Source organism: Euprymna scolopes, chromosome 23 (genome assembly GCF_053919585.1).
Source record: "Euprymna scolopes isolate OS-2025 chromosome 23, ASM5391958v1, whole genome shotgun sequence".
Lineage (NCBI taxonomy): Eukaryota > Metazoa > Mollusca > Cephalopoda > Sepiida > Sepiolidae > Euprymna > Euprymna scolopes.
This window is the reverse complement of record NC_136504.1, coordinates 79251188-79278495: the sequence shown is the minus strand read 5'-3', so window position 1 is coordinate 79278495 and position 27308 is coordinate 79251188. Positions and strand designations below refer to the sequence as shown.

At 33.1% G+C, this 27308-nt stretch overlaps 1 protein-coding gene across 2 annotated transcripts in view; it reads right to left on the bottom strand.

Moving 5' to 3' along the window:
• Positions 1 to 27308, bottom strand: part of LOC145246035 (uncharacterized) — a 281165-nt gene that overhangs the window by 14199 nt on the left and 239658 nt on the right. For both annotated transcript variants that reach the window (XM_080107864.1, XM_080107865.1), the window contains exons 14-23: positions 26673 to 26819; positions 24825 to 24958; positions 22570 to 22714; positions 20843 to 20961; positions 19317 to 19461; positions 17275 to 17400; positions 12301 to 12452; positions 10967 to 11072; positions 3686 to 3820; positions 1817 to 1953 (exon numbers count right to left, since the gene is read on the bottom strand). In XM_080107864.1, coding sequence (XP_079963990.1) covers positions 1817 to 1953; positions 3686 to 3820; positions 10967 to 11072; positions 12301 to 12452; positions 17275 to 17400; positions 19317 to 19461; positions 20843 to 20961; positions 22570 to 22714; positions 24825 to 24958; positions 26673 to 26819 — 1346 coding nt within the window. The remainder of the gene's footprint in view (positions 1 to 1816; positions 1954 to 3685; positions 3821 to 10966; positions 11073 to 12300; positions 12453 to 17274; positions 17401 to 19316; positions 19462 to 20842; positions 20962 to 22569; positions 22715 to 24824; positions 24959 to 26672; positions 26820 to 27308) is intronic.

Genomic DNA, 27308 nt, shown 5'->3' with positions numbered 1-27308 from the left:
GAGGATGTGGCCTGGCTAAGAAAGAAGGATGATGCTAACCACATCAATGTAGCAGAATTGGATGCAGTTACCAAAGGAGTGAATCTGGTCTTAAAATCTTAAAATGCAGACTATGCAAGATCTGTGTGAAAACAGACTCTGCCACTGTGTTTGCTTGGATGAAATTGATGATTTCACATGACAAAAGGATAAGGACAAAAGGAGCAGCAGAGATGCTAGTGAAGTGCAAGCTCGGGATGCTGGCTGAGCTGATGCAGGAGTTTTCTTTGAAGCTGCATGTAATCATGGTGGGCTCTGAGAAGAACAAAGCAGATGCACTCACAAGAGTGAGAAAAAGCTGGCTTGTGCCAACAAAAAAGCATATTGCTGCAGTGATTCATCTGGAAAACTCTGAGGTGTGAGGGTTGCACAATCTGCATCATATGGGGGTAGAGAGGACATTGTACCTGGTGAGAAAAGTTGATCTGAATGTCCCAAAGGAACAAGTGAAGCAAGTGGTCAGGACTTGTGACAAGTGACAGTCAATTGACCCTGCTCCAAGAATCCACGAAGCTGGAGAACTAGGTGTGACTGGGGCCTGGGAAAGACTCGCAGTTGATGTCACCAATTATAGGGGTGGGCTTTACATGACAAGGATCGACTGTGGCCCCAGGCGCTTTGCCCTATGGAAAAGGCTGTGAGGTGAAATAGGCAGTGAAATAGTAGCATCTCTTGACGTGGTGTTTCTGGAGCATGGTCCGGTGAAAGAGCTTCTAACCGACAATGGTACTGTGTTTAGATCAGCAATAATTGCAGATGTGCTAAAGAAATGGAATGTCCATCAATTCTTTAGAGCTGCCTATAGACTCAGTGACAACGAGATTGTGGAAAGAAACCACTGGGCAATAAAGGCAGTGGCAGAGAGAGGGAACACCTCGCCTGAGCAAGCTGTCTACAGGTACAACATGTCGCCTAGATCGGGGCAAGAGCAAAGGACAGTTCCACACCTGTCAATATTCAAATACGCCTGAAGGCATCCTAGGATTGAGCCAGCAAGCAGAGAGATGGAGACAACAGGGACCATCAAACTCGGTGATGAAGTATGGGTGAATCACCCAGGGGCACGATGTACCACACAGTGGAGCAGAGGACGTGTAACTGGGAATAGTACTAGCAACAACATTGGGGTAGACGGAGACATATTCTTCATATCAGGCCAGTGGAAAATGAAACGATGGAAAGCAATGTGCAGCGGGAGGATGGCGAGACACCTCAGAGACCAAGTAGGGAAAGACAACCGCCACAGTGGATGAGGGATTATGAAATGTGATCCAGAGATCAGGGAGGCATTTTGTTTAAAGTTAGCAGAAGGAAAAGGACAAAAATAAAAAGGGAAAAAGGTCAGACGAACAGAAGTCTTATCGCGTGTGTGTCGGGTAAGGTTGGAAAAAAAACAGAGAAATCAAGATGGCGGCCATAGTTTTAAAAGGTGTGTTCTGGTGGAAGTCACGCGAAATTACATGAAATCATGCGGGAGACATGTATAAAAGGAGTTGACAGGTTAGGTCGAGGAGAGGTAAAGAGACGAAGGTTGGTGACAGTGGTGATTTCGAATCCGGTGGTTGTTGGCTTGCAAAGACAATTCTTTTTTCTTTTTTTTATTTATTTAATTTTGTTGTCCTAAACCAAAAAACTTATTTATTTAATTTTGTTGTCCTAAACCAAGAACACTTTATAACTGTAATCCTCCTGTAGCTGATGATTGTCTATGAAACCTACAATATATCAGTTCTTTTCCAGTAGAGAGAGAGAGAGAGAGAGAGAGAGAGAGACTTACTTTCCCTTCTGGTCTTCAATGTGAAGAAGATGCCAAAATCTGAATCCATTGTTCTTTGGAACTATTTTCTTTCCTTCATCTTCATAATTATAAACTTCCAATGCTGTTGTTGTTAACTCAAGTTTAATGCTAAATTTCTATATGATAACAAAAAATATAAAATAATAATAAAATTAATTATTAAAATGATAAAGATGATAAGCCAATAGAAAAATGAATATAAAACATTTGAGATCAGTTTATAAGGTGGAAATAACTGATTTGATAAAGAAGACAGATTACAACTGGTTAAAATAAAGATTGGCCTTGCAGAAGTGGTTGTTAGTCATTGAAAAAAAGGTGTTTTTAAGAAAAAAAGAAAGAAAAAGGGAAGAGGCGGGTGTTGACAATATTTCAGTTTTGGAGGTTAAAGATACATTCGATTGTATTGTGTGTGTGTGGGGGGGTAGCAGATTCAGGTAGGCGTGGGTGGAGATATATGGATATAGTGAGGGGGGTAGAGAGAGGATGATAATGAGAAAAGTGAGGGGTAAAGTGAGGGGGGGAGTTTCAATATTTTGGTTTTAAATTTTAACTGGCTTTTGGTTTTTCAGCAAGGTATATTAAATAGATGGGAGAGGGAGAGAGAGAGGGAGAACGAGAGGGAAAGAGAGGGAGAGAGAGAGAGAGGGGGAAAGGGTTAGTGTAGATGTCACTAATGAACCCATGTATGTCTGCATCTACTTTGTTTATATATATGTGCGTGTACGTATGTGTCTGTATGTGGTTGCCTAAAAGTGTACATATGTATGTATATGTATGTATGCGAATGTGTGCGTCAACCTATGTAATATAAAATAACCAATTATAAACGGCAAGGAACAAGCCGACGTGCAACTACAAACCTTTAAATGAACATAGTACGTGTCAAAAAATGTGACATCTACACTAACCCTTTCTCTCTCTCTCTCTCTCTCTCTCTCTCTCTCTCTCTCTCTCTCTCTCTACTTCTCTTTCCCTCTTGTTCTCCTTCTCTCTCTCCCTCTCCCATCTATTTAATATACCTTGCTGAAAATTCAAAAGCCAGTTAAAATTTAAAACCAAAATATTGAAACTTTCCCTCCTCCTCACCTTACCCCCTCACTTTTCTCTTTATCATTCTCTCTCCACATCCCCCCTCACTATATCCATATATCCCCACCCACACCTGAATATGCTACATCCCCCACACACACAATACAATCGAATGTATCCTTAACCTTCAAAACTGAAATATTGTCAACACCTGCCTCTTCCCTTTTTCTTTCTTTCTTTTTTTCTTAAAAAAAACTTTTTTTCAATGACTAACAACCACTTCTGCGAGGCCTGATGAAGCTGTTGGATCGTAAACATGACCCAACATCAGAAACATATGTAGCCAAACAGATAAAACGGTAATAAAAAAATAAAACACACACACACACACACACACACACATATATATATATATATATATATATATATATATATATATATATATATATATATATATATGTTGCTCCTCCATTTTGAGATTTGGGGACATCACATTAGTGAGGGAAAATTATTTCGAATTAGCATTTAGGTAGAGTGCTTTCTGTTCAAACAGATTGCAGGCAAAATAAATAAATGACATCTACAACAAAGGCATTAGTGGAGATTGGCTTAATGGTAAAGCTTCGGGCTTCCAACTCTGAGGTTCTAGTCGATTATATTTAAAAAACATATATTACATTTCTTAAACTAGAGTTACCTATCAGGTTCAAATATTTTTAAAATAAGATTTCACCTTTTCAGGGCAAGCATTTGGTAAATTAATATTTCAACAATTACTAAAGAATTTATGGTTAAAATAATAATAGAACAACTTACTGAATCTCTTTGAAAGAAGAGAGCCACTCCTTGAGCTTGTGAACTGACCATCAGAGACACTGACCTAACAAAATCATATTTGGTTAAACTAACCGGCATGCTTGACCTTGTAAAATGAGCACATGAGATCCAGGCCTGTAAAAAGAAAAAGATCTTAAAACGCATTTGTATTAAATGACAAACAAATCTGAAAATTTTTCTTTTTTTTTTAAGGCAGTTGTTAGTTTCAGTCAGGGTGCGTTTGATACCTTAGTAAAATTCTCAGGATCAAATGAAGCGATCAAACTACCAATCAAGAAATCAGAGTCTGCATTAATCAATGGCTGGTATCATCAACAATCTGTAAACGAATATACCCTAAGATTGGCCACAGACATAATTGCCAACCAAGTGCTTCAGTGGATGCCTGATGGAAAAAGAAGAGGAAAACCAAAATCTGCCAAAAGATAAAATTAGACATATTTGATTGCAAATGTCTTAGAAAAATTCTAAAGATCAAATGAAGCGATCAAACTACTAAGACGTCAAAGACCAAGTCTTGTAAGCTATCGTCTGATCCACATTTCGAGTGATGCGTTTGGTCCAGGAATCACTAATAAACATGTGGTATAATGGTGGTTCAAGAAATTTTGCAATGGTGACGAGAGCCTCGAAGATAAAGATGGTCGCGGCCGTCCGACTGCAGTTGATAACGAATATTTGAAAGCCTTAATTGAAGCCAATCCTCGCAAAACCACACGAGGAGTTGCTGTTGAACTTAAAGTCGACCACTCAATATTTAAAAAGTATTATGAAAGGAGTTATGACCTTTTGAAGTTGAACCTCCTAGATAGGACCACCATATGTCTGGCACTGCAATGTTTGAGCCTTCTTGTTGCCATTCCCTTAATTTTTGTAAGTAAATGTCCATGTCAGCAGAATATGCATCAACATACTCTACTGTTCCATAATGGGACAAATCTTCTGTTTATTTTCCTGTAGAATAACCATAAGATACTTCAGCCTCACTTTCTTTCTCACCTCGAGCCGGAACTTTCTTTAGTGAGGGACTTTTCTCTCCTCTCCCCATTTTTTCTGCTTGAACAAAAGCACAGTCGCTTATCCGTCCGAGTTCGGTCTTTTATTTTTCTCAAATTTCAAGAATTCTCGTGGTTAGTCTCGCCCTCTTTCTTATAAAACCAACCATGCCTAGCGCTTCTTCTTCCTCTTCTATCCCCTGTGTAAAACTTTCTGTCTTTTGGAGGTGCATTAGAAGAATTACTACTACAGATACAGAAGTAGCCAGCTGTTATTTATCCACAGCTGTAGTTCCTGATCATACTCCTCTTGAATTTGTGTAGGAGCTGGATATTCTACAATTCTATTTGTTACTGTAATTGGGGGTTGTCAACCCATTTCCAAGATGCAGTTTCCTCCCGAGTAGTCTTGTCATACTCTACATTGAAATCAGGCTTGTTAATCATCATGGCAAGAACAATTTGGTCGATCACAATGCAGAAACATCACCTTTCTAGGACCAGTTACAACCACACCCTCCAACTACTTGATTGTGTTCAAGCAACAAATCAAATCAATAATACCAGAACTTTCATAGTTATGGCTAACTTTCATCACCACAGTTCATAGCACTTAATTGCACCTCAGTCTGTCGTGAGCATGCTGGTTGTTTTCCTTGTCCATTTTGACAGCATGACTTTATAGCGACCGATGGCAACTACTATAGCAGTGTTTTGCCTGTAACACAAACACACAGACACAAAATAAGCTACATACGTGTAGCACACAAAAAAATGGTCGATTTGACACCTGATATTTTTAACATAACATCTAGGTCACTTTCTTTTGATCTTTTATTTCTCTCTCTTCACTTTCATTTCTTTCCTTCTTTCTTTCTCTTTTCGCTTCAACACAACTATGATCAGATGTGACTCACATTCGCTCCAAAATACATGCAATCAAAGAGCAAATTTCCGCATGTACTCAAAGTAAGTTTGACTCAATTTCTCCAATACATAAATGGACTACAATGAACAATTCAATTAATTTCTCCAACAAAATTGATGAACTTATCAGAACTATGTCTTTTCACACGTTTCATACACACACATTATACATTGTATGTAACAATGTTATGTTATACTTAACAATACATTACACATTATACGTAACAATACAGAACTATGCCAAACATGCAGCCTTCTTCATACTAGCATACGTGTACATCATGTGTCCACCAGAGCTTTATGTAATATTCTATCAAAGTAGACAGTTACAATTTACAAGAGTTTAGGGGATGAGATTAGCGCTGAGTTCTCATCCCTTTGTCCATTTTCCAGATAACATCTAACAGTGTGCCCTGGCCGTTTGCTGTATATTTTGGTGTATATATTCTGTATATCATAAATATACATGTCTCTGTGATGTATGATCTCAAATGTATATCATATACTTGTGTATATAAAGCGCATATGTAGCATAGTAGATTATACTGTTTGTGATGTGTATACATAAGTGTTCATCTATAACATGTCTATGTAGCAGAACATGTTGTCTAGTATTCATGTACATGTATAAATCAATCTAAGCATGTCTCTTGAGTATATGTGTAAAAGGACAGTTCACAAGCAGGACAAATACATTTGGGATACCTTGTAACCGAGACAAATAAACATCTTTGTTCTGCTTGACACCAGACAAAAGGGAAACATACCTTCTGGGATAGCTCTTTGATGTGAGTACTGTAATTGAGATACTTTTCCTCCAAAAGAAACGCTATAATACCAAATAGTTCACAGATAACTTTATTTACGATTCCTTCAGCGGTTTTTTTTTTATATGGTAGTCACCACTTATCGAGGCTCAGAAGCCATTCGAGGATAAGGGTTATTGCGTGTACAGTAATCAATAAGATAATATCATAGTAATCATTAGTAATGGAGATTTGATAAAGTGTTTTACTTAAGGGGGGGGCGATTCATCAGGAATTTGTTTATGTTGGACTTGAAGACATCCAAGTTGTAGTCAGATGGGAAACAGACAAACGGAACAGAGTTCCACAGGCATGCAGTTTTAAGAAAGAAGCTTTGTTCATGGAACCTACGTTTTGATTTAGGCACAGATAAAGAGTGGGGAAAATTATTGACAGTGGTTTCAACTAGAGGAGTGTTTTTCGTGAAATATTAGCGAGGGGGGCCAGAGATTGGAGTTCAGACGAGCACCTGCCATGGAAATAACGATAAAACAAACACAGGCTCGCAACGTCTCTTCTGTGGGAGAGAGGTTGCAGGAAAGAGAAAAGGGCATCCCCCACTAAGCCACAAAGTCTATTTTGTACTCTGTAAAGGCAGGATAGGCTGTTTTTAGCAGCTCCTGCCCAGATGTGGCAGCAGTACTCGATCCTTGGACGTACTTGGCTTTTATATAGATAGAAAATTGTATCAGCAATGCGATATCTTCTGGAGCAGTAGAAGGATCCCACCATTTTTCCAGTGATCTTGGAAACAGATTGATGTACATGTTCCATTTCAGATCAGGAGTAAAGGTGAATCCCAGAAGCTTGTCAAAACATGGAGCCTCCTCAAGACGAGAGCCATCCATTTCAATTGATGCCAGTGGGGATCAGAGCGTTGATGATGTAAAGATAGGAGCTTGGTTTTAGATGCATTAAAAGTAACCAACCACCTCTTCCCCAACTGTACCACATGCTCAAGATCAGAGGAGAGAGAATCAGAGAGAACTTTGTCATTTACGGCCTTTGATGTGTTGCTATAGATGGTCATGTCATCACCATAGATATCAACGAATGATTTAAGTATGTGTTTTGGGAGATCATTGATTTAGATCAGGAAGAGAGTTGGGCTCAGGATGGACCCCTGAGGGACTCCAGCATTAATACTGTGGACCTCTAATTTCTGCCAATCAACCACTACTCTTATGAGCCTATCAGAGAGAAACGATTTAATAATTGAGAAAACATTTCCAGTTATACCATAGTTGGAAATCTTGTGAAGTAAGCCTTTATGCCATACCTTATTGAAGGCCTTTGATATGTCAAGAGCAATTGCCCTAGAAAGGAAGCCTTTGTCAAGAGATTCACTAATCCTATGAGATATAACCGTAAGCACATCTGCTGTAGATCTAGCAGAACAGAAACCATATTGCATGTCACTAAGAAGATTATTTCTGCTGAGGTGGTTGGCTACTTCTTTATTTAATATTGATTCCAGCAGCTTACTCATGACACACAGGAGACTTATTGGTCTGTACTGAGAGGACGATGACTTATCACCTGAATTCTTAAATACAGGGCATACTGATGAGGTTTTCCAGGATGCTGGGAAGCACTTCTCCTTAAGGCAACGCTTAAACAGTTTTGTTAGTTGGTTGGTTGGTTTTGTTTTACGGCATATCAACCATTTTCAGGTTATTTAATGCCGAATCCAAAGATTTTGAAGAAAATTTTTTTAATAGGATATATTTGTTTTCAAGTCAGTTTCTATTTAACCCATAGTTGGGACCCTAACAGGTACTTCCACTACGGATCAGAGTGGACCTGAGAGCAATGGCAATTAAAGGGTGGCTCCACACTCCCCAAATCCCGCAAGTGTGGTCCTCACCACTGGATATAGTTTAAGGTCATATCCAGGACCAAAATAGTTTTGTAAGTATGGGCACAAGTTCTGGTTGAAGCTTTTTCAACACTATAATTGGAATGCCGTCAGGGCCAGTTGCTTTACTGGAATCAAGTTTCTTGATTAGCTTGGCGACCTCACGCACAGATATTTGTATGGTGCATAGTGTGTTGTCTGTTATAGGAGGAAATACAGGGAGTTGATGGCCTTCATTACATAGGGTAGAATTAGCTGCAAAAATCTTGGCAAATAGTTTGGCTTTGTTTGATGCTGACGAGATGACCTCAGGTTCATTGATGATGGTTGGTATAGAATGCACGCATCTGTTCAGGATCCTGTTTGCTATTTGCCAAAACTGTCGGGAACCAAGCCGCTGCTCAGCTACTTTAGATTTAACGGACTGAGCATATAGCTCTCTTGCATTTTTTATTACTCTTTTACGGTGATTTCTGGCAGTCCTGAAAGCAGCTTTAGTCTCAGTACACCTATTACGTTGGTTGCAGAACATGTATCTTGACTTCTATATCTTCTCTAGTCGTGTCCACTGGATGTTTCCATAGACTGCAAGAGAGCAAACCTTTTCTAAGCCAACAACTTCAGTCTTAACTTGATCCCCAAATGCTAGTCGATTGACTGCAAAACTAACTGATTGGTCCGTGTTTTGTGAATATAAGGTAGCCTTGTTTCTTTGTTAGTTATCTTATGTCACAAAGCCGGGTCAATCTTATTGTTTTGGTAAATTGTTTTTGTGATTAAAATTCCAAATCTTTTATTATTATAAATATTTTACTAAATTCCAAATCTTGCTGGTACATATGAATGTGCACCGCCATACAAATTCATTGGGATGCTGGTATATATGCATATGCACCACCATAAAAACGCATTGGGATGCTGGTATATATGCATATGCACCACCATAAAAACGCATTGGGATGCTGCACTTTATATGCTTTACTTCATTCTACTGATATATCAGTTCCACCTCCTCTAACCATTCAACTATCAACTGCCCAGAGTCACTGCAAACAGGGATATAAGCTTCAGGCCAAAACCTATGATGCTGAAATAGGTTGTGCTTAACTTTGCCCTTGTAGGGAGGCAAGTAACTAAGAAAATATGCACTTGACTTGGAATGATCGCAGATATGCACTCAACAGCAATGCCAATACAAACCAATAGCGTGAACATGAACGCTAACGTTGACACAGACCACGAGTGACTTATGATGCCTTTGATGAATATCGTACCTCAAGGGATTTCCAGTTAGAGCACACACACACACACACACACACACACACACACACACACACTCAGGGCATGACTATCACATATGATACCAGCTCTCATTTTGTTTTAATGGATGATGTGATGTCATTTATTGCATATGGATACAAGCAAGCAAGCAAAGTTTTTAGTTTTATAGTAATCCATATGGATTGTTAGGATTGTATTCACCTTCAATGAATTGTTTATAATTTGTATTGAACCAAAACAAGACAGAAATCTGCTACTGCTTTAAAATATTTGTAAAACTTTTGTAAAAACAAACTCATTGAAATTCCCTGGTAAGTACAAACTTTCGGTATATAGGTTTATTTCAATTCTAAAAATGCAAACTTTCGGTATATAGGTTTATTTCAATTCTAAAAATGCAAACATTCGGTATATAGGTTTATTTCAATTCTAAAAATGCAAACTTTCGGTATATAGGTTTATTTCAATTCTAAAAATGCAAACTTTCGGTATATAGGTTTATTTCAATTCTAAAAATGCAAACATTCGGTATATAGGTTTATTTCAATTCTAAAAATGCAAACTTTCGGTATATAGGTTTATTTCAATTCTAAAAATGCAAACTTTCGGTATATAGGTTTATTTCAATTCTAAAAATGCAAACATTCGGTATATAGGTTTATTTCAATTCTAAAAATGCAAACTTTCGGTATATAGGTTTATTTCAATTCTAAAAATGCAAACTTTCGGTATATAGGTTTATTTCAATTCTAAAAATGCAAACATTCGGTATATAGGTTTATTTCAATTCTAAAAATGCAAACTTTCGGTATATAGGTTTATTTCAATTCTAAAAATGCAAACTTTCGGTATATAGGTTTATTTCAATTCTAAAAATGCAAACTTTCGGTATATAGGTTTATTTCAATTCTAAAAATGCAAACTTTCGGTATATAGGTTTATTTCAATTCTAAAAGTACAAACTTTCGGTATATAGGTTTATTTCAATTCTAAAAATGCAAACTTTCGGTATATAGGTTTATTTCAATTCTAAAAGTACAAACTTTCGGTATATAGGTTTATTTCAATTCTAAAAATGCAAACTTTCGGTATATAGGTTTATTTCAATTCTAAAAGTACAAACTTTCGGTATATAGGTTTATTTCAATTCTAAAAATGCAAACTTTCAGTATATAGGTTTATTTCAATTCTAAAAATGCAAACTTTCGGTATATAGGTTTATTTCAATTCTAAAAATACAAACTTCCAATAAATAACTAATTTCATTTTTAAAAGTACAAGTTCTGATTAATAAACTTGCGTTTGAGCCCAATCACACTGCATTTCTAAGCTTGCAATTGATTATTTTTTAACCTGATAAAATTATTTTAGAATTAAAAATAATTTTACTTACATTTTCCTGGCAATTTCCTTCATAAACATGACGGCCATTTTTTAAAGAAAGGAGATTGAATGTTTTATCGTCAATGTTGACATTTGAGAGACATCCAGTGAAAGACCTGAAGGGCAAATAATGTAATAATACATATTTTGTAAAATTATTTTTTCAAAAGGCATTATGGAATAAGAAATCGTTCATGATTAGACATATTTTTATACTGTAGAATCAGACATCCAAATAAATTGGAACGATATTTCAGATATCCAAATATTAATTTTTTACTTACTGTATGTATATGAAATATATAAAAAAGTCAATTTGCATAAAATAAAAATTAGATATGACTAATTCAGGATAAATTAAAGTAAATGAAGGCTATGTATGGTAGTCATTGGGTCAGTTGCATAATAATCGTTTGTAGTGGTAATTTGGTATAATTAGATTATTTACAAGGATGGTCCAATAAGAACTTGTTAACGTTGGACTTTAAGACAACGATATTGTAGTCAGCTGAAAAGCAAACCAACAGAACAGACTTCCACAAGTGGGCAGTTATAGCTAAGAAGCTTTGCTCATGGAATCCATGTTTAGGTTTAGGCACCGATAAAGAGTGGGAGAATTTATTGATAGTGATTTTGGCTAGACGAGTGTTTTTATGAAAGATTGACGATGGAGGACCATAGATTGTAGTTTGGCCAAACACTTGCCATGAAAATAGCAATAGAGCGGCTCGCAAGTTGCAGAGAAGAGAAAAGGGGCATCGCCTACTAGATTAAGAAGTCTGTTTTGAACTCTGTCAAGGCAGGATAGGGTCTTCAAGGAACTCCTGTCCAGATGTGGCAACAGTACCCCATCCTAAACACACTTGACTCTTATACAAGTAGAGAATTACATCAGCAGTGAGTTATCTACTGGGGAAGTACTTTAAATACAAAATACGGAAAAGTCCTTTAAACATAGGTTTTTTAAGTAAAATAAGAAATATCCTTGGACAGTTTGTAAGAAACTTATTGTAATAATATTTTTAATTTAAAAATTTTCTGATTTCAGGTGTAATATATTCTTAAAATGAAATAATTCAAAATACAGCCATATTCAGTTGTCTTAAGGATTTACAATTTACTACACTTAATATATTCATAACATTTTTTCTTGTTTGCAATTTGACAATTTTTGTATCTTTGAAATATATGCATAAAAACTTTGTGTTTGCAAGGCCATACACACCGGAATGCATCCTTTTTAGAACATACCACATTGTAGATTCCCTCCCCAACATTTATGGACTTCAAAGATGATTATCATGACTAAAAAATCAACAAAATTCTAATTTGTCAAAAACTTGCCTGTATTTAGATCCGTTGTGCAGATTAGAACCAATCCCTCCAAGGCTGATTCCTTCATCAAAAAGCATTTCATCACTGCGTGCATCTTTCTCTTTAAATTCAACATCTTCACCAGAAGTTTCTATTTCTAGTTCCTTGTTTATTCCAGTAAGCTGGAAATTGAATTAAAGAAACATTTAAATTGCAGTAAATGTCATATAATTACACAAACTTTAAATGATAATTACCATGAAAGATGAAGGCAAAGCAATAAAAAGAGAAAATGAGATATGATTGAAAGGCCAATAATAAATAAGACAACACGGTGGTATATTTACAAGAATGTGAATTTTCACAAGTACAGAATAATATGTTACAGAAAGATTACTCCATGACTGCACTGAGACTTCATCGAAATCTATACATCTTCTCTTTCTCCTATAAAATAATTATCTTCTTGACCACTCCTCCTATTAAGGAAGAACTTGACTTAAAGAAGTTTTTGCTACTAATGATCGTCTTGCTGTTCAAGAACTCACTACAAACTGAAGTTGTCTCGGTACTTTTGTTTTTCATCCCCAAATTGTAGTGGAATCAATCCTTCCAAGTACAAATTCTAAAATGTTATTTCTCAATTCAAAAACTGCACTGACCTTGTTAAGTTCCATAAGTCGAGATGGGTTTTATTAATGTGATATTTGAATGATTATGTTCATATCGGTTTCCCATCTAAGCTTGGAAGATGAAAATTAAAATGTAGCTGTGCGACCGCCAAAGAATTATTGAAAGTCTCTTTTATCATCACAGATCATTTCAAGCAGATCATTTCTGCTTCTTTTCAATTTGAACCCAAATTTGTGTCATGAAGCCTTGTAGATTTGTCCAAATAAAAAACTTCATATCAGATATATGTTTTGAGGATAGGTCCCCAGGTTTTTTGTTGGTCAATCACATTATGTATGAAAAATTATCAGTGGTCTTAAGAAGGGAGATTAACCACAGAGTAGGCACAAATTATCTTTCCCTGACACAAATATTTGTAAAAGGCAATTCATGCTCTGTCCAGGAACGAGAAACAATTTCGATTTGCAGAAACTCATTCAAAAAGTGATAAAAAAGTGATAAAGGACATGAAAAAATGAATGGAGATGATGTTTTGTAAAATGTCACTACAAGCTCATCCGGGACATACTGCAAACTTTGCACAATATATGGCCTCGTCCGTGTTAAAGTTCAGCAAATTTTCATCATATAAAGCCAAAATTGAAATTATGTACAAGATATCCCAGTTTTAAGCATAAAAGTGAGAATTGCCATGGACTCCAGAAGAAATCACTTCTCACTTGCAAATTATGTCCCTCAAAAGCGCATATTACACCATTGTGTGATTTCCCTATTTTCACACGTTCATAAAACGACATTATGTTACCTATTGTGGCAATCTCGCTAAATTACAGAACTAAGAAAACTATTATTAACTACTTATTGGACACTGGCAGTCAGCATTCTTATTTCTCTAAAAAATATATTCAAAAATGTATTCAAAAATATATTAAAAGGGTTGAGATCAATTGACAAGAATTCTAAACCTACAGATTACCAAATGAAAACCTATTCGAGTGTTACTGTGAGGAGGCTTGAACAGGTTAATATGAGAAAAGGGAAACAATATTGATTGATGACAAATTTAGTATCCAGTTTGAGTTTGGTAATTTCAACCAAATGAAATCCAACCTAGATAAATTGAAATACAGGTTTTTTAAATGAAAAATCATTAAAAGATGATGTATTAAAAATTCAGGCTCCAGGATTATTGAATGCATGAATGGACACACATGGGATTTGCCTTAAGGGATTATTCTATTTGGAAATATACAAAACATTGTATATCCGTATCATAACAATATTGTAGAAACTCTAAACTATGTACAAATTATCGCACTGTGATTTCAAAATATGCTTATTGCCCTGAGTGAAAATTAAATTCCGTATTAGAACCCAAGTTGACTTACCCGGATCCATTCTCTGATATATTTGAAACTTCAAATGTGGAAAGAAATTTAGAAAAATGTTTGCTGTAGACTCAGCTGCTGCCTCTCTTGATGAAGAACTAATTGGTGACTATGACAGAAATAAAATTGATAAAAAGATCTATTGAATTCTTATTTGGTGGATTCACCCTGGCATAAAGACAAAATCTATTCTGTACCTTCCAACTACCAAGTCGTTCTTAAAGTGCTTAAGAGAATAATGTTTTTTTAAGAAAAAACAAAGAAATTGGCTAAGACTTATACTGATATTTTTCCTCAGCAAGTATCTGAAGGGATTATCGAAAGAATTGAAGTTGCCTAACAAAATTTCCACAAGAACATTTGGATACTCCATAAACCAGTCTTCAAGTTTGATCAACAGGTAACTACTAAGATAAGATCTGTTTTTAATTGTTTTCTAAAAACTAGCAGTGATTACTTCCTCAGTGAAGCATGTTATCCTAGTGTGAATATGATGAATAACATTTTGGAACATTTGTCCATCTATAATAAATATTATTGATGGAGAAGAGCAAAAGTTATAAGGAAAGCCTTTCTTACAGTCAGATTCGAATCTGATGAGGACAAAATTGCATTTTGTTTTTTCATTAAAGATGGAGACAATTTGCTTTGTTATCGCTACATACATCGCTATTTGTACAGTGATATTTATCTTCAATGCCAACCCATGTATTTTAAATTATGTTCTTCAGCACCATTTGGGTCACTTTCCAAATGATGTCTATGTATAAAAAATCGATTTGATGTTGACAACTTGTGTATGACAGGCAATTCTTCCAAGGAAATAATCAGCCTCAATAAAAATGCAGTGCCTCGTCTGCAGAAAGGAAATTTCCAACTGAGGTCATGTAACTCCAATTATAAGTCTCTACATGATGTTATGATTAAGAATGACAGAATTGTACAGCATGGTTGTGAATATGAGAAGGTTTTAGGCTATAAATATTACCCTGAATTGGACACTAGCAGCATTGCTAAACAGAAAAACATACTTTCAAAAAGAGATATTTTGGCACAAACAGTAAAAATATTTTACCTATTATCATTTTGTGCCCCCGTCATGGTTAAAGCAAGAATTCTTCTCTGAAGATTGTGGTTGCTCAAATTGAGTTGGGCTGAGAAGGTACCAGCTGATATAATGACAATGATAGAACTTGGTTTAAACAATCTGTTTTTCACATGTTAAAATTTCGGACACTGATAGTCAGCTGATGCATAACCTGGCTTTTTTATCTATGGCATGCAAATGGGAAATCCCATGCATCTTTTTAGAGTTAAAGTAGATCTAATGAAAAAAAAATAGCTATGATGAAATTGCTTGCAGTGTATACTGCTTTCAAGGCGTTAACCATTTTACTGAGGTCCTACTCTGGTGTCAAAATTGAGAACATCTTTGTTTCTGTGAATGTGCAAGTTGTATTATCATGGCTTCTCATGAAGAATGTTAAAGCTTGTATATGAGAAACAGAATCAGAGACATTCAAGTTATGAAAGAGAAGTTGAGTAAAGAATTTAGAGTGGACATTCATTACAAATGTGTCCCTTCTGTTGACAACCTGGCTGATCTTCTTTTATGGTATCACTCTGGAAAATTTAAAGATAAATTGGACTATTGGACATATGGATCTACGTGGTTGGTTGCGGAACCTGAAAATGACCAATAAGTACCTTGAGCTGTCTGAGCCCTGAAAAAAGTTTTATAGATATTATCAAAAACATTATTTCCCTCACTTTCTTTAATTACATTATTGTGATTACAACAGACACAAATTAGGAGTATGCATGGAAAATACCCTTGGTTTTGTATTAAGTTGCTTTTTTTGGAGTTCCTTGAGAATATCTATCTGTGACCCTGACATGTGTTCTTTTTTATTATATTTGGGGCATTAATGTATGTTTTTCTGTCTGATATTTAATTTAATGAATTAATTTGTAAACACCATTACAAATAAATATACTGATAGTAATAATAAATTATGTATTTCCTGGAGATCCGGACTCTAAACTGACTCAGATTCCCTTTGAATAATGTGTACTCCTCACCCCATCTCACTGCCTAGAAATCAATCTTTCCGATCCCTTTTTACCTTTTCAATTTTTTTAATCTGCCAACCATATTTCCCAACCCTATTAATTGCTTGAACTGTATCTTCACCAACCTGATTCTAGGTATGACCTTAAATTATATCTGGCAATGAGGTCGCACTTTAGGGCATTTGGAGAGTATGAAGTCAACTCTTAATTGCTATTACTACAAGTTCCATTCTGACCTGAAGTGGTAGTACCTGCCAAGGTCTCATCTATGAATTAAATAGATTTATTGATGACAAATGTATTAACTAAAAATATTTACAAAACAAATTAAAATGCTACATATTTTATATTTTTACGTTTTTAGTGATGCACTTTGGGGATAGATATCCACACGAAATCATTTTTCATATCATGTTATTGCGGATAACATGTAGGTGTAAGAAGAAAGAGAAAAGCACAGTAGTGAAGAAAATGTTGAACTTACACACGTACACATTTATACATAGATAAACAATTTGTTGAAGACAATATTATGAATTGTGTACACACAATATGATACACAGAGAAAAGAACAATAGATATAAATACGTATGAAAGTTTCAAATACAATAAGAATACGTGTTGTCAGGGTCAAAGATAGCAAGCTATGCATGAATAATTAAATATTACTTACTTTGTGTTGGATATTTCTGAGAGTCCATGCGACTGCAATCAGAAGGCACAACACAAAGGCAAGGCATATTTAAGCATCAGTGAAATAACATAGATAATTATAGCTGAACAAAATTAATCTATAAATTTTCAAAGATATTAAAACTTAAAAGAGAAAAACGTTTAACCAAAATAATTGAATTCAGCATTGAACGACCCAAAAGGGCTGATACTCGTATATCATAAAACCAAACCAAACCTGAATTGTATGAGGCTGTCCATCTGAGAATTGGATTCCGTGAGTTTGTTTAACAATTCTTGAAGATCTTACTTGACTTTCTACCTGGATGTTTCCTTCCATTAATGTCACAACTAAAAACATTTCCTGAAATCAAAGAATCACAAAAATATTTTTCATGAAATCAATTTGGTTTTTTAATTTACTCATTTATTACATCAATCAATAGAGTTGAGAATCCTTTGCAGATTTCCAAAATTTGCAAAATTTTTATGTGTTCTTGTCCTGAACAACATTGAAATGGTTTATAAGAGAAATTTGGAACTGGTCTCTATTGGGCAGTAAAAAGAAGACATATAAGTTGTTTGCTTGTTTTGGCTTTGTTGTTGGCTCAAAGCTGGCTAGTGGCATTCACAATTATTTGATCTAAGTTCACTGTAGTGAAGTTGAAAAGTTCACCATCATCGCATTGTTGATCCATTTTTTATAAAAATGAAATCAATTTGATAGAGGACACCAAACGTTGATTTCTTTTCATCGCTTTTTTGAAATTTTATGTTCAGATGAATATAAAGACTTTTTATTCTTTTAAGATACAAATATTTTAATACAAATACTTTTATATGCAAAAGTTTAAAGTCAAAGTTTACTAAACGAAGATTATTCAAAAATTAATTATATAATGTGTTTACAATAAAAAAGACAAAAAATATTTCTTAACAGCTATTTTTACAAAAAAAAAAAAGTTAGAATAATTAAAAAATAAAACAATACTTTTGATCATGTTGAGTAATATCAAAATGTTTTACTTGAAAGAATACTAGTACATTAGATTAATGTAGAATGTAGTAAGTTGATTTGTAGCGCGTCATAACAGTATTAAGATTAGATAAGCAAATCAGGTCATCAGCTAATTTATTAATCATCTTCAATATCGATATCTAAACTTTTTGCTATATCTCGATTACACCAAATTGTGTTACGTCATTTTCGATTGAACAGGTCTACATAAGGAAGGTCGATCAACCCAACCCATCATTGGCAAACCAGGATTTTGCGTTATATTCTAGCATTTCTAGCAGTGTTATGTTAATACTTCCATATTTATTGTTAAATGATGATAAATACTTACAAAAGTTTCAAATACAATAAGAATACGTGTTGTCGGGGTCAAAGATAGCAAACTATGCACGAATAATTAAATATTACTTACTTTGTATTGGATATTTCTGAGAGTCTATGCGACTGCAATCAGAAGGCACAACACAAAGGCAAGGCATGTTTAAGCATCAGTGAAATAACATAGATAATTATACCTGAACAAAATTAATCTATAAATTTTCAAAGATATTAAAACTTAAAAGAGAAAAAATTCTTTTGCATTTTTTATCAAGCATGAATTATATCTGGCATTACCTGGGAATCATTTTAATTTCAGTTTTGTGTGACTTTTTTTTATTTTACTGTGCCGCTTTTTAATTAAAAAATAAATAGTATTTAGAAACTAAAATTTAATTATTATGGTATAATTTGGTCATTGATTTATTAAACCAACTTCTTATAAAACTATATTAATTTTGTTTAGGTAACGTTGTTTTAATCTGTATTTACAGAATTATTAGTCACCAAAATTTTCAATCTTTTAATTAAACGAGGATATGCTAACAAGTTTAAATGACTTTCTATCCGACAGTTTAGATGCTTTCAAATTTCGATGAGTCATGATGTAATTCATTCTTCTTTTACTAACTTTTATTAACACAACATTAAAATGGCTGACTTGCTTATGAAGAAAAAATATACTGTAGTTGATTTGATTTCATAATTAAGTTTTTAAATAAGATTTTCAAATGGTTTGTTTTAATACTGTATGTAATTGCATTTTTAATTTTAATAATCGAATAAATAAAAAAATAATGTGCAAGTAACGGAAAGGCGAGAAGCACACATGTAGGCAGACACATAAGTGATAACGCAATTTTATTAACATTAAAATTATTTGCATATTTAACGTGATAAAAACTATACAAAAAATTATTTTTCAAAGAAATGTGTAAACTTACTGATTTTGTCTTGATGGCCATGATTAAAGCCGTGTCTTGGAAAGTCTTGAAAGTGAGACGAACAGAATCGAAAGTTTTCTTATCAAGTTCAAACAAAGCAAATCCATTTCCTTCAAAAACCATCGAAGTGTTCACAAAGGATTCACTGCAGTAGAAATAAGCAGGAAATAAAGCATATTGTATATAAAAGGTGAATTTATATAATTATAAAACTTTGTGAACCTTGCTTGATTTCTTGCTTGCTTTCATCTTGTCTTCAACGATCGGGCGATTCCATATTTTAAAAAAGGGATGACAGGTGAATTTATATGCATATATATCTAATATATAAATCTCACTATGTGTGTGTGTGTGTGTGTGTCTCTCCGTTTTTTCAAATTGCATCTCCTCCTAGACGGATGATCGTTGAACGGCGTGTAATAGCTCAAAAGATTGCATTTTTGGTGCAGCATTTTATTAGAGGTATTTAATCGATTAAAATAATTGCTAAGGGCTTCAAAGAAGGGTTCAAACTTGAGAGCAATGACACCTTGACAGGCATAGCACAATAGCGTTACATCGAGTAAAAGAGAAATCTATTTATTCAGATATTTCACAACGTTCTTAAAACGGTTGTCCCTTTTGGTGCAATGGATATTGTGACCGATTACTAGCACAAGTGTTGCAGGTTCGATCTCCACAATTTACCTTTTTTTTTACACGTTCCGATATTCTTGATTGTTAAATGTTATGTAATAAAAACACAAGAATACTTTCATTAAAAAATACAGAAGAATGTTTTTGATTTACATCACAAAAATGTCATATTCAAAATATATATGATATCTCGGCTTATTCCCAAAATCACATAAATAGATCAAGTAATGGCATTTGTATTGAATGTACTTCTAAACTAATTAACTGATCATTACGAATTTTAAATATGTTTATATGATTATATATTTGTATGTATTGGATCCACTCCTAAACTAATTAACCAATAATTATGAATTTTAATTATGTGTATATGTTTCTATATTTCTATGTATTGGATTCATTCCTAAACTAATTAACCGATCATTATGAATGATTAGTATGTGTATATGATTATATATTTGTATTATTGTATTCACTCCTATACTAATTAACTGATCATTATACATTTAATGTATTATATATGTTTGTATATTTGTATAGATGTCATATTCCAAAAATCACATACAATGGTGATTACTGGTGTATTGTATTCAAAGCATCATATCAGCATTTGGACTCTATCTTCTATATTCTAGAGCATGTATGTAAAAGAATATATCAAAACACGAGAGTCTTTGCACTTTTTCTTCATTCCAGAATATGTGTTTAAGCTGGCTCCATTTCGTTCTGTGTATTTCTTAAGACAAATTTGTTCATGACATCTTTATAAAGTTTTGATTTCCAGAGGACTAAGCTCAAATTTGGCAACCAAAAAAATGTAGTGAATCAATTATAAAATCAATGCAAGCTCAAACATGATAGGATTAGGATCAAAGAAAACTTTTACTTACCAACCACTTGTACAAATTGAAGGATACAATCCATTTTTGTAAGGAGAAAATATATGAGTTGAATGTCCATTCACAGTTAAGTAAGCAATGCAACCTTTAAGTTTTTCAGAGTTGCTTATCTGAAAAGAATAAAATAATTGATTTTCCTTTTTTTTAAGGACATTGTTTAAACTGCTGGGAGATTAGAATTCATACTAATATCATACTAACAACGTCTCTACGATTTTTGAAGACAGCTTATTTACTATCAGTCTGAGGGATGGTTTTGTGCAGCTCTAGGGGGTCCACCTTCTCAGACTTCATCTTCTTATCTTTTGAGAAGAAGTAAGTTTATTGCTAATCGCCTGAGGTGCTCTTTTATCGGGGAATGCCGACAGGGTTGTCTAAGTAATTTTCTTTTGATCGGATTATTGTTCTCATCTTGAGTGTTATTTGTGCAATTTTTCAGTCGGTGTATGTTTAGTTGTATCAGAATTTTTGTAGGAATTTTTGACATCCCTAACACGAAACTGCAAATAAAATATAAAAATCTCGTAATTTCTCTTTTAAAGGTGGGTTGTTTATTTTCTTTATGGATTATACTTCCAAAATAAACTATTAAAGTTGTATAAAAAGTAATAGAAATATTTTTCTAAAAATAGTAATGAAATTAATTGAATGTTACGAGTTCAGTATTTTTCAATTTTTAAACTTTAAAAATCTATAAAAAATTTTCTATTGATTCTATTTTTACGATATTTTCAGGGTCAATGTGAAATTTTATGCTCTTTCCAATAAATCGAATATAATATTTTAGACAAACGTTTTTTTTTAATTCACGCCCCCCCCCCCCATTTTCAAATGTATATTAAAAAGTAAATAATTAATTTATGTACCAAAGTTTTATATATCACAAATTGAAGATAAAAGATCAATAAATAATATATTCAAATTTAAAACAAAAAAAAAGTAGTGTTTTTTAGAAATTTACCTGTAAATCCGAAGTTTAAAACCTTTTTTTAAAAAAAAAACACGTTGTTTGTTTGTTTTTTTAATGAAACCTTGGTCCTTGCTCCTTTTAATTGAAAAAAAAATTAGGGCTTGAATTACATTTTTCGAGGAGTTATAAGCTTCGAAATATAGCGGGTGGAATTATTCAATAGTTTTCACGAAATTTCTGACACTGTTATCGGTGTAGCCTCCGACTTTCGTCAGGCATGCTGATTGCCATCTTGGAAAAAAAAAGGAGAAAAGTTACTGGCTCTGTAGATGGTTTTATATTCTTGGAGTTGTTTTTGTTTTGATTTTTTCGACGTGGTTTTATATGTATGGAAAAAAATTGGTTAATAAGGGCAGGTAACTTTAATAACATTTGACGGAATTATCTCCCCTTTACCGTTGAAATTTTAAGGAGGCTTTTTTTTTTCATATATACGAAACCACGGCAATTAAAAACAACTCCTAGAATATGAAACTATTCACAGAGCCAGTAGCATTTCCCCTTTCTTTTCCAAAATGGCGACCAGCATACCTACAAAGGTCAGAAGCTACACCAACTGAAACATTGCGCAAATAACACTCAAGATGAGAACAATAGTCCGAGCAAAACAAGTAATACAAATTAGAATCAGAGTTTGTAGTTTCTATGATGAAAGAGAAAATATAGGGTAAATGTTTGTATGAATGAAATTAATCTTGATTTTAATATCATTTTAATAGAAAATAAAAACATTGTTTTTAATACTTACAGGGAAATCCTGTGGATGACCTCCTAAGGAAACCAATGAAAGTGGAATTTGTTGTGATGGGAAATCCGAGATAAACTTTTCAACTGTAATTCCTTTAGATTCTGAATCGGTTGAGTTGACACTAAGACTAAAATTCTGACCAATTCTAAGAAAGAAAAAGACAAAATATGCAGAATAAAAATGAACATGTGTGTGCAGGTTCATATGCAAAGGTAATTTTCATCAGCAAATATGAGAAAGCTTAACCTTAATAATAACTCATAATAATAAAAAATAGGAAAGTATATGTAAATTTATTCTATGAACAAAAATAAAGACTTAATCTTAATCTAAATAATAATAATAATAATAATAATAATAATAATAATAATAATAATAATGATGATGATGATGATGATGATGATGATAATAATAATAATAATAATAATAATGATACAAATATAATCCTATGAGAAATTTGAAAATATTTACATGGTTGTAAAGGGAATTAAATAACAATAACAACTTGATTGCTTTATTGACTTTTCATGATTTTTTCATTTAATTAATTTAGTGATTTTGTTTTAAATTTAATTAATTTAGTGATTTTGTTTTAAATTTAATTAATTTAGTGATTTTGTTTTAAATTTAATTAATTTAGTTCAGTCTTCTTTTTTATCAATTAGTTTTATTTTTCAGTGATTTAAAATGGTAAATAGAAATTGAATTGTGAAATGATAGCAAGCTGGTGAAGCCATCTAGTTACAAATAAAATCCTCCAATTAAACTAATTTAAAGACCTTTCAGCTGCGAGACGATCATCTCATTAAATAAATCATTTATGCTTCTTCTTTGAAGTTTGTGTTGCTTGAATTAATGTCAAGATATAATCATATTCAGAAAGCATGTCAGATGTTTTTGCTTCAGCTAACAGAATTAGTCTTGGTACAGGAAAGCAACATGCATGATTAAAATTGATTAAAATAAAGAAGTGTTTCTGCCTCACTACAGCTATGGCTGCTTGTATATATTATGTCCATTGCTGAATATTTTTTACTTAACTATTTCAAAATTCCCCTCTCTAACTTTAAACATGATCTTGTACAATCATGGCTGTCTGTGTCTTAGTGGCCTCTTCTTAACTCTCTGACACTTAAGTGATCGTATACTCTATTCTAAAACAGTCACTCGTCTCCATGTTGTTATTACTAATAACTCATTTCTCTCGACTCGGGTCTTGCTATGGCAAACGTTGTGCATGAATTTAACTGCCTATTGAGAGACTGAATCTCTGACAGTAAAAGAAAATACAGATACATAGGCTTGACTACTACGATCTTGTCAAGGAGGTTAACCATGCATCGTTTTGACAACAGCGCCATTGCTAAACACATTCAACATTCTTTTCCCTTCACCCAATTTCGAAAACTTTTAGTTGCTAACACATTTATTCACTAATAAACATAAACTTCAGCATTACTAATAAAAGCAAAAAACAATTATTAACAAAATAAATTTCAATAATATGGATATTTTTAAATGCCTTTAAAAGTAACATAGAATTTATTAATATACTTAATAACATACTTATGAGGTGAAAAATCCACCTGTATAAATATCTTAACATCCTTACTGTTAAACATCCCTGAAGATGGATCTGAAAGTAATCAGGTTAAAAGCAACTATGGCAGGTACATCAGCCAGTTTTTGCCAAAAACAAAAAAAATTAGAAAAGATCAAAACTAAAACATATAGACAGGGATTGTCTATATTATTTAATAAAATATGCTTAAATAGGTATACATACTCAACCATCTACCTCAGTAATTTGTCATCTCCTGATATATAAAACAGTGTTAGTGTTTTTCTTCCATTTCTTCTACTTAACCTTTTTAATACAAAATCCATACTTGAATTTGTCTTTTAAGTTAGTTATGGTAAATATCGATATGTGCTCTTAGAAAAATTGGAATTGCATTTCCAATCGATTTTAATATTTCCATATTTAATTCTGATTCATATTTCATTTAAGGTATCGCTCATCACTTCAGACAAAAGACCATAGTAACAAAAAAAATGAAACAAATAATATAAACATATGATATTTTACCTTATATGTATTGAAAACACTTCTATTTTGTTTAATTAATCTGACATAAATAAACGACGGGAGGGACGTAATTTTTATAACCTACTGACTAGTATAGGCAGGTATTTCAGTGAATCAAAAATAAACAGAATCTGAATTAACCTGTGAATATGTTTTATTCTCTCACCTGTGAATAAGAAGCTGATACCAACTATCTTGTATTAATTCCATATCTGCCTGCAACTTCTGCAAGACTTCACCATCTGAATCCAAAATGGTCAATAACGGTTTGCTTTCAACCAGAGATAAAGAATAGCTTATCTGAAAACAAAATCAAATAAAAAGAATTCTTTGTTAAAGCTGAAATAATTTTACAAATTATATATATATATATATATATATATATATATATATATATATATATATATATATATATATATATATATATATATATATATTAATGCTAAAATAATGTGATTATTTACAGTTCATTAAAATTATTAGTTAAAAAAACATGCAACCTCAAACACGGGGAAAAGAGCAAATCTTTCTCAGACACTTCAAAATGTCATAAGAGTTGATGCAATGTGACATCAAAACGTTGCTGCTGTAGCAGCACAAATGTCAAGGATTTAAAATTCAGGCATCAACGCAGGGTCAGCATGACAACAATTCAGAATGTGAGGAAGACAATCGATCTCAAAGACTTTTATTGGATCTCATTTGTGGTGTACTTTTTCCCGCATGTCTGCTTTATTATTGCGACCATGTTGATGGTCAGTTGAAGACATGGATGACAACCATCAACGAGGACCTTAAACCACAGTCTTTGAACTACACATGGTTGATCTTTAGTGACAGAATTATGAGCCATCGCATGTAATCTTGGCCAGGATCATAAACTGCCAGAGAGGCAGTCTACTCAACTTTTCATTCTACAGATCCATTTCATTTCTTTCTAGGAAACATTAATAAAATAGGAGCATTCACAACAAAAATTATTCTTACAATAACCATTATTAAGTTTCTGATTTGGAGTTTTATTCACTTAGCATTTCGGTCGATGTAACCTCCGACCTTCTTCATGCGTATCTTGTTGAACTTGGGAATAACACTCAAAATGAGAACAGTAGTCCAAATAATAAAGGTCAACCAATTTTAGTAAATTATAGGATTGTTTAACATAAATATGCGATGAATTTTAAAAAAAAACTTTCTTATATATTTATAAATTGCAAGAGTAAATGAATGATCATATCGTTTAGCTAATAACTTGGTGATTTGATTATTGATTGAACGAAATTTCTATAAGACTAAAACTAATTGTTGTTAATTTAATTTTGTAAATCTTCATTGTATTTATATAAATATAAATAACTTCGAAAACTTTCGATCTTTTAATTTAGTGATGATTTGCTAAGAATTTTAAAGCCAAAAATGACATTTTAGTTGATGGTTTCGATGTTTCCATATACCTTTGAAATATCAAAGGGTCATGAATTGATTCACTCTTTTTCTTTCAAGTATTAATAAAATATTAAAATGGCTGACTTGATTACAAAGAAATTGCAATGCATTCTGATACATTTCATTTCATAATTTAATTACATTTCAAAATTATTATTGAAAAATCTTTTATTTTATATTATTGCACTTCTTTCTTTAAAAACTATTCGATTGACAGTAAATAATAAAAAATAATAACGTGTAAGTAATGTAGAAGCGATAACCACGCATACATGCAAGAAATTGTCACTCAGTTTTATTATAATATAGATTCTTATTATTAGTGTAGTTTTTTTATATATTGTACCTGAATGGTTGATCTTTGTCTTTCCTGGATGCATAAAGTGTGAGCACACGACGATTATACCTATGCAAATAATGGATTCTGGGAGACTCATTCGAAGTGAGTGCATCTAATATTGATGATTTTAACTATATGATGTGTTTTTGAAAAAATATATTATTACAATATTGACTCGATTTAATGCAGCAAAAAATAAAAGTTGATGACAAAAAGTTTTTCATTTACAGAATTTTTGGCTTGAAGAACCAAAATGATGGCATCACTTGTCTTCGGTTTAATGCAGATTTCGGCCGAGTTTTGCATCTCTCTAGATGTCTCGTTTCGATCTAGTATCACTTCTAAATGGTCCTCTCCATCCACGGAAACTGGGATCTGGAACAAAATAATAATTTCAAGAACACAAAAATTCGAAAAAATCATAAAACATTCATGAAACATAAACAAAGAACATTTTTCATTGTTTTCACATCATTTTTTAATGTCACAATATTTCCGCCATTGTTGTTTGGAAATAGCTTTTTCATTGTTTTTATTGCAATTGCATAAAACTAATGGTCACATTTTACTAATAAGTAGCAGAGTCATCTGTCGTCACCCGAGATCTTAATTTTTATAAATTATGTAGATTACAAAAAATAAAAATAAAAAATCAGTTTAATATTTTAATGTGAAATGAAAAAAATTCGTTTTGGGTTAGCGTGGGAGAAAATCAGTGTAAATTAATTATGTCCTGGGTGAGATTCGAACTCAAAAACTCTAGCTCTAAGAGCGGCATGGTAACCGATTGATCTAAAGGAGTAACTTTATTAAACAATAAACCAAGCTGTCTATTTTTTCTTCTCTCTCTCTCCCTCTCTATAT